This window comes from Sinocyclocheilus grahami, unplaced genomic scaffold (genome assembly GCF_001515645.1).
Source record: "Sinocyclocheilus grahami isolate Dianchi unplaced genomic scaffold, SAMN03320097.WGS_v1.1 scaffold201.1, whole genome shotgun sequence".
In the NCBI taxonomy this organism is placed as follows: domain Eukaryota; kingdom Metazoa; phylum Chordata; class Actinopteri; order Cypriniformes; family Cyprinidae; genus Sinocyclocheilus; species Sinocyclocheilus grahami.
The window spans coordinates 802,219-811,158 of NW_015505380.1; the positions used below are offsets into that span (position 1 = coordinate 802,219).

The following is an 8,940-nucleotide window of genomic DNA, read 5'->3' on the forward strand; positions in this document are numbered from 1 at the left end:
CTCAAACGGCTGCTGTTTAAAACAGTGGTATTAATTTGTTACTTTTTCAAAATCATTGATACATTATTAATAACAACAACCACTTGTATTTTTCTCTTATTATTTTCATCAACAATATGGTTTAGTAATTAAAATCATTTAATTATTGTCCGTGCAGAGGCTATTCTGTTTTATTGATCTGTGGCGCATTCATTTTGATTCTTTACACGTGTAATGATGTCCAATGACTTGTTTGCATTATTTATGCATTATTGTATTTATTTGTAAGACTTTTTTATGACTAAATTTGGTAATGGGAGAGTAAAATTATTTTTAAAACGTACACCGTTCAAACTAGGCTGCTTATGTTGAAGTGTTTGGGATGTGGTTTTTAATGATGAGACCTTTTTTGTAATCAGGGTCTCAAAAAGTATATAACAATTTGGATATAGATTTATCGGCCAACATATCGGTTATCGGCTTTCAAAAATAAAGAATTATCGGTTATTGGTATCGGCCAAAATTTTCATATCGGTGCATCCCTAGTCATGGTTATAGTTATCAATATAGTTATCGCTGTAGTTATCATTAAAATTATTGCTGTAGTTATTGTTATAGCTATCATTATAGTTATCGCTTACACTATAGTTATCATTTATAGTCATGGTTATAGTTATTAGTTATCGCTGTAGTTATCGTTAAAATTATTGCAGTAGTTTTGTAGTATTGTTTTAGTCATCATTGTAGTTATTGCTATATTTATTGTATTAGTTGTAGTTACCAGTAATCTCACATGAGTTTCAGAAGAGATCTCAGAAATGTCTGGAACTGTGCTCACTAATACAGTCAAAAACACGTCTGTGTGCGAGTGTGAGACTCATTGTTTTTGCATTATTGACACACTATTTTCCTAATTAATGCTGTACAGTTGCTTTGACCCAATCTGTATTGTTAAAAGCGCTATATTAATAAAGGTGACTTGACTCACCCACGCACTGCGTGCCGCTGATGTCAGTGGTGTATCCGGGTTTACAGACGCAGCTGAAGGAGCCCAGCGTGTTCAGACACTGGCCGTTCTTGCACAGATTCCCCATCACCTTACACTCGTCGATATCTGCAGAGCACACACAGATCATCCACAGATCCACACGCAAACACACTCAGCAGCACAAACACGCGAGCCGTCGGTGTTACCCTCGCCGTCGGTGGTGTATCCGGGGCCCAGCGGGCACATCTTCTTGTACTGCGTGGTCCCGGGCAGCGGGCAGAGCTCACAGTTGGGCCCCCAGCCGCGGCCCCCGTCACAACAGCACTCGGACTTCCTAACGCTGACGCGACTGCTGGAACTCATCTGACACATGGTCTGCAGAACCTCCAGGAAGCAGAAGCCCTGACGGTTATCTGACACACACACACAGAGTGTCTGTTATCAGCCCAGTGTACAATGGGTTTGTGATGCTGGTGCTTTACCAGGTTAACTAGCTTAACCTGCAAGACATCTTGCTAAATACAGAGCTCTGGCATGAAACTCTAGATGGCGCAGTCCGATAGGTCTAACTCAATCTGACCTAATGACATCATTATCACATGGCACAGCTGATTGGTTCTCTCCTGTATCGGTAGCCAATGAGCTCGCAGCTCAACATTTAAATATATGACTGGTGCTTGCGGTAGCAGTTTCTTCAGCTTGCTTCAGAAACCCTCCACCTTCCCCAGCTCCACCTGTATAGATCTGCTACGAGGTGATTCATGTATGCTATATAGGGGTTATTTCATGTATGTTATATGTGCAGCAGCAGTGTTTCTTACATGCTCACAGCAGCATGTTGTGGATGTATTGGCAGCAGCAAGTCTCAAAAAAAACTTTTACTTCACTACATTCCAAAGCATAATGTCGTACTTTTTACTGCACTACATTTCATAAATAAATGTTGTTGTTTTTTTACCTTTAATACTTAGGAACATTTAAAAATTTAGTACTTTCTTGTACTCAAGTAAAACTTTAAATTACTTTTACTTGAGTAAAATTAAGAAAGTACTAGATTTCTAATACAATTAAGTTTAAATGATATTTAATATGAAACGTAGTGCAGTAAAAAGTACAATATTATGCTTTGGAATGTTGTGAAGTTAAGGTTTTCTAAAGAAAAACACTGTTAAAGTACAGACACCTGAAAAGTACTTTCACAGCAGAGTAAAAATACTTCATCCGCCTCTGAATAAAGTAAACTGTGACATATTATACCCAAAAATTCTTCATACCAGTAAAATTTGAGACCAAAAATTATTTCTAAAGACACTTTGACCAGCTTTGAAACACCTTAATCGTAATATTGTTTTATTTATAATAAGGTAAATTACCGATGTCCATGTAAGCGTAACTCTTACCGATGCACTCGGTCCTGCTGGGACTGGGACTGAAGCCCTGATCGCAGATGCAGCGGTAACTGCCCACCGTGTTCTCGCAGCGGCCGTTCTCACAGATGCCCGGTTTGGCCGTGCATTCGTTCAGATCTGTGCGCAAAGTTCAAGTTTATTTCTAAAGCACTGAATAAAACAACAACGTTGACCATAGTGCTGTACAAACAATAGAGCAATTAGAAGAGGAAAACATTTTTAAATTAAGAAATGTAAAAAGAGAAACCTTAAAGGAGTAGTTCACTTCCAGAACACAAATTGACAGATAATGTACTCACCCCCTTGTCGTCCAAGATGTTCATGTCTTTCTTTCTTCAGTCGTAAAGAAATTATGTTTTTTGAGGAAAACATTTCAGGATTTCTCTCCATATAATGGACTTCTATGGTGCCCCTGAGTTTGAACTTCCAAAATGCAGTTTAAATGCAGCTTCAAAGAGCTCTAAACGATCCCAGCCGAGGAAGAAGGGTCTTATCTAGCGAAACGACCGGTTATTTTCTAAAACAAAATTACAAGTTATGTACTTTTCAACCTCAAACGCTCATCTTGTCTAGCTCTGTGTGAACTCTGTTTTTTCCGGTTCATGACAGTTAGGGTATGTCTAAAAACTCCCGTCTTCAAACTTCAAAATCATCCTACAACGCTGTTTTACTGTAAAGGGCGTTTGATCTTCTTTGCATGTTCACTTTGTAAACACTGGGTCGGTACTTCTGCAGCGATGTAGGACGATTTTGATGTTGGAGGAGAAAACGAGACGGGAGTTTTTAGACATTCCCTAACTGTTATGAACCGGAATGCACAGAGTTCACGCAGAGCAAGACAAGACATCGTTTCGCTAGATAAGACCCTTCTTCCTCGGCTGGGATCGTTTAGAGCTCTTTGAAGCTGCATTTAAACTGCATTTTGGAAGTTCAAACTCAGGGGCACCATAGAAGTCCATTATATGGAGAGAAATCCTGAAATGTTTTCCTCAAAAAACTAAATTTCTTTACGACTGAAGAAAGAAAGACATGCATCAAAGAAATTGCTTTTTTTTATTTTTATGACGGATGAAAGTTTTGGAGGCAGTCTGTAAACATGATTGACACAATGTGAGGTTGTATTTATTTTTTAAAGTGCAAAAATCTTTGATGAAACACTATCATAAAGAAATATGTTTTCAAATGGCTTTTAAACTGACTGAGCGTCGGTACGTTCCTAATATATTACATATAACAAGAAGTTTCTGTGATTGAGATCGTAAAGGTCTCGTTGGTTTTTGTTCCTGGATTAGATCTGCGATATATGATGGGGCTATACCATGTAGAGATTTAAATACAAATAATAAGATTTGAAAATTAATCCAAAAAAGAAACAGGCCGGTATCAAATTTTCATGTCGCGATTAATTGCTCATGCTTTCATCACGGTATACGGTATTATCACGATATTGAAATTTAGTTGCAAAAAAGTGTTGTCATAATGCAGTATAACAGTATTTTTTATAACAAAAATAACTGAACATTTAAATATAATAAAGCAAAGATTGCATTAGTTAACCTTAGTTAATGCATTATCATTAACAATGAGCAATTGCTACATTTGATACAGAAGTTATTAATCTTAGTTCATGTTAGCTCATTAAATAACACAGTTGCAACTTTTGATTTTTTAACGTGTTATTAAATATTGGAATTACCTGAGATTAATGAACGTTTAGAAGAATTTTTCATTGGCAGTTTATGTTAACTAATGCAGCCCTAATGTGAAGTGTGACCGAAGAATAGAAAAATCTAAACACTTTCAAACAATATCTAGGGCATGTTATAGTCCAGATTAAAATGTTAAAATGTTTTGAAGTAAATAGCCTTAAGTTTTTGGCGCCGAAATAGCATATACACAAATCTGAACGGCAATTTAAATCATTCAGAAACACAAAGGAGCTCAGCTATTTTGGTTTCCGGCATAGATTTGTATAGATGCCCTATTCGACCGCTCCAGATACGTTGACGTCATTCACCATAATAATCAATGAATATTCAAAGATATACATGCGTACAACTTACTGATGTAGACGCACACAGTCAGCTTTCACTCAAGGTTTGCAGAGCGCTCCAAAAAAGGCGGATGGCTTACTTATCGCGACCCATAGAAACTAATGAGGCATCTACGTATATTTACACCACCGCTCAAAAGTGTGGGATCAGTAAGACCTGTAATATGTTTTAAAGAAGTATCTTCTGCTCGTCAAAGCTGCATTTATTTGATCAAAAATACAGAAAAAACAGTAATCTCGCAAAATGTTATTACAATATAAAATAAGGGTTTCTATTTTAATATCCTTTAAAATATAATGTATTTCTGTGATGCGCAGCTGTATTTCCAGCATCATTCCTCCAGTCTTCAGTGTCACATGATCTTCAGAAATCAGTATAATATGCTGATTTATCATCAGTTGTGCTGCTTCATATTTTTCTTTTTCAGGATTCTTTGATGAATAAAAAGTTACAAAAGAACAGCATTTATTCAAAATATAAATCTTTTCTAACAATATAAATCTTTGCTGTCACTTCTTATCAATTTAACACATCCTCGCTGAATAAAAGTTTTAATTTCTTTCAAAAAACAAAGAAAGAATAAAAATGTACTGACCCCAAACACGGTAGTGTATATTGTTAGAAAATATTTCTAATTTAAATAAATGCTCTTCTTTTTAACTGTTTATTCATCAAAGAATCCTGAAAAAGTAACACATCCTCGCTGAATAAAAGTTTTAATTTCTTTCAAAAAACAAAGAAAGAATAAAAATGTACTGACCCCAAACACGGTAGTGTATATTGTTAGAAAATATTTCTAATTTAAATAAATGCTCTTCTTTTTAACTGTTTATTCATCAAAGAATCCTGAAAAAGAAAAATATGAAGCAGCACAACTGATGATAAATCAGCATATTATACTGATTTCTGAAGATCATGTGACACTGAAGACTGGAGGAATGATGCTGGAAATACAGCGCAGCATCACAGAAATAAATTATATTTTAATGTATATTAAAATAGAAAAACATTATTTTACATCATAATAATATTTCAAAAATTTTTCCCTGTATTTTTGATCAAATAAAGGCAGCCTTGATGAGCAGAAGAAACTCCTGTAAAAACATAAATAATCGTTCTGATCCCAAACTTTTGATCAGTAGTGTACATCTATGGTTTCCGGGGTAACGGCTGTATTTCTGCTGTTTAGCGCCATCTGCTGTCAGAGAGTGAATGTGCTTGTTTGCATCAGATGAGATTTGACACAGCATACAGCGGTGTTGTGCATTGTGGCCAGTTGATGGGAAAAGTATTCGACACATGTCTAGTCAGGAGTCAGGAGTCTGCATCAGTAAGCATCGGGATATGAGCGCTCACCCACGCAGCTGTCTCCGTTGGGCTGTCTGGTGTATCCCGGCGAGCAGATGCACATGTACGTGCCGATCAGATTCTTACAGGTCATTCCTCTGGACGCACAGTCATCCAGACCCTCCTCGCACTCGTTCTGATCTGATGAGCACAAGAGGAGCGTTCAAACGTGATGATGTGTGTTTGTGACGCTGAAAGACTCGTCTTTACCTTTGCACATCCGGCGGTCTTCTCTCAGCACGTATCCCGCTGGACATTTGCATTCGTACGAGCCCACCGTGTTGACACAGCGGAACGCACACAGCAGGGGATTCTGGGAACACTCGTTGATATCTAAAAACACAGCACACGTTTTCATCAGACGTGTTCACAGCAGAGCCGTGGAAAATGATCAAAAACGTCCTTATCGTTCTGGTTATATTGTATTAATATACATATACTGTACGCTATGGAGCGTTATGTTTTTGAAAAAGTTTTACAAATAAAGTACTTAAAAACTATTTTTTTTACAAATTACTTTAAATCAGTGCTATTGGTCATCGTTATGTCTGTTAAATATAATTTTATATATTTTATATATTTTTATATATTTTATACCTATGGAAGCCTGTTTCCACCACAGAATAAAATAATAAAAAAAGGTAACTGCGACTTTCTTTCAATCTTGAGTTTATATCTCACAATTCAGAGTTTGTTTCTCACAAGTGGTAGAAAAAAGTCAGAATTGCGAGATATAAACACAGAATTCTGAATTTTTCTCAGAATAAGCTTAAACCTTAAACGCAATTCTGAGTTCATATCTTTCCATTTTTAATTATTACTTTTTTCAAAAAGTCAGAATTGTAAGATATAAATTCAGAATTGTGAGAAAAATGTCAGAACGTTTTATTAATATTTTATATTGATGGTGAAAACACAGTAACACATTAAATAAAACGTGAAAGATTTTTGAAATAGAAATAATAGTATTCCTGTAAACTGCACTCCAATAATATTTTTTTACATTTTCAATTTGTTTGTTCTAGTTTAGCAACATGCCAGCTACCACGGCTATATTCATGGTGAGAAAAAAAGTAAATAAATCATTAGATTTATATTGTTAATCAGCTGCTGCTAGTACTCACAGTCATACTCATGATGAAGACCCAGATATACAGCGGATCAGAACTGAACCAAACTGGGCTTCAGATCGAATGAACAAAGTGAGTGCCTACAGGAACATCAGCAGATCTGGAGAATAACTACAGCAGCACCTCATCACTGACCTTCACAGGTCATCATGGGTCCGGGCTCGAACCCCTCGTCACAGCTGCACTCAAACGCTCCCTCCACGTTTGTGCAGGAGCCGTTCCCACAGGGGTTCCCCAGCTCACACTCGTTCGTGTCTGATGACGGAGAGCGCATACACACACACACAGGTTTGTTTTTATGGTTTAGCTGTTGAAACACACACACACACACAATAACAATTACTGCCATCACGTCATGTGAGTGTGAGTGTGTGTGCGAGTGTGTGTGTGTGTATCAGTCTCTCTCTGTGTGTGTGTCAATGTGTGTGTGTGTGTATCAGTCTCTCTCTGTGTGTGTGTGTGTGTGTGTGTGTGAGTGTGTGAGTGAGTGTGTGTGTGTGTGTGTGTGAGTGAGTGAGTGAGTGAGTGAGTGAGTGAGTGAGTGAGTGAGTGAGTGAGTGAGTGAGTGAGTGAGTGAGTGAGTGAGTGAGTGAGTGAGTGAGTGAGTGAGTGAGTGAGTGAGTGAGTGAGTGAGTGAGTGAGTGAGTGAGTGAGTGAGTGAGTGAGTGAGTGAGTGAGTGAGTGAGTGAGTGAGTGAGTGAGTGAGTGAGTGAGTGAGTGAGTGAGTGAGTGTGTGTGTGTGTGTGTGTGAGTGAGTGTGTGTGTGTGTATCAGTCTGTGTGTGTGTGTGTGTGTGAGAGAGAGAGAGTGTGTGTGTGTGTGTGTATACTCACCCTCCTCCTCCGGAGAGGGGCAGATCTCACACGGGTCGCCCCATCCCTGACCCGGCATCACGCTGCAGCAGCAGGAGTCTTTAGTTGTGTTGAAGGGCTTCGGAGCCTGACAGCGTCCGTTCTCGAACTTAGTGTAACAATAATTCACACGAATATCTGACGACAACAAACACACATTGATTTCTTGTGTAAAGCTGCCAAAGTATTCTTAGATTCATTAAAGTAGAAGAATTTAGGAAGAATAATTTGGGAAGAATCAATTCAGAAAAGTAATTTGGGTAGAGTCAATTGAGAAGAATCATTTGAGAACTATTTAAGAAAGAATAAAGTTCAATCTTTCTAAAATGGAAACAAGGTGACTTGTTGAAAATAACTAAACATATAAAAACAAACTTGGCATTAGGAAATGACTTTCAATAAAGATATAAACATGAGGTTCACAGATGTAGATGATTCTTTCTCAAATGATTCTTCCCAAATGACTTTTTCTCCAATGATTCTGCTCAAGTCACAAGGTGCCTAAACATGATAGAGCCCGTTTAGATAGCAGAGTAAGTGTGTGTGCGTGTGTTTGTGTGTGAGAGTGTGTGTGTCTATGTGTGTGTGTGTGCGTGCGTGTGTGAGTTTGCAGATGCCTTTACACCCTCTAAACACACACACACACACTGTCCTGTCCATGGAGTCAGACTGGAAAGTGTAAGCAAGTGAAAGACAACAAATGCACAAGCAGCCTTGTGTTCTGTTTCCTTCCTACATCTCGAAGAAACAAATCATTCACTCATTAAACATGACGAGATTCCTGACTGATGACCTGCAGCATCACGGAATTGTGGGATATATATCTGCGATAACTCACCCATACATCTCTTTCCGGTCGAGGACAGCTGGAATCCCTCCGGACACTCGCACCTGAAGCTGCCTGGCGTGTTCACACACTTGCCAAAGATGCAGATCTCTGCCGTCTGAGAGCATTCGTCGATATCTGAGCAAACACAAACATGGATGAAGCGGTTTGAACCAGGGCTCTGAACCGGTTCAAGGAACGAAAACAAAAAACGGAAACGAATGAAAGCTTCTGTGAACGGAGAAAACAGAATAAAACTGTAGGCTTACATAAAAATTAATAGACTATATTGGCCTATACATTAAATATATTTCACTTAAATCATTGACAGATTAACAAAACGAAAGAAAAAAAAA

At 37.9% G+C, this 8,940-nt stretch overlaps 1 protein-coding gene across 1 annotated transcript in view; it reads right to left on the reverse strand.

Annotated features, from left to right (window-relative positions):
- The window catches only part of fbn1 (fibrillin 1), an 88,826-nt gene that overhangs the window by 14,110 nt on the left and 65,776 nt on the right, over positions 1-8,940 (reverse strand). The window contains exons 48-54 of the mRNA XM_016285771.1: positions 8,597-8,728; positions 7,043-7,162; positions 5,988-6,110; positions 5,787-5,918; positions 2,368-2,493; positions 1,174-1,380; positions 968-1,093 (exon numbers count right to left, since the gene is read on the reverse strand). Of these exons, the coding sequence (XP_016141257.1) occupies positions 968-1,093; positions 1,174-1,380; positions 2,368-2,493; positions 5,787-5,918; positions 5,988-6,110; positions 7,043-7,162; positions 8,597-8,728 (966 nt within the window). The remainder of the gene's footprint in view (positions 1-967; positions 1,094-1,173; positions 1,381-2,367; positions 2,494-5,786; positions 5,919-5,987; positions 6,111-7,042; positions 7,163-8,596; positions 8,729-8,940) is intronic.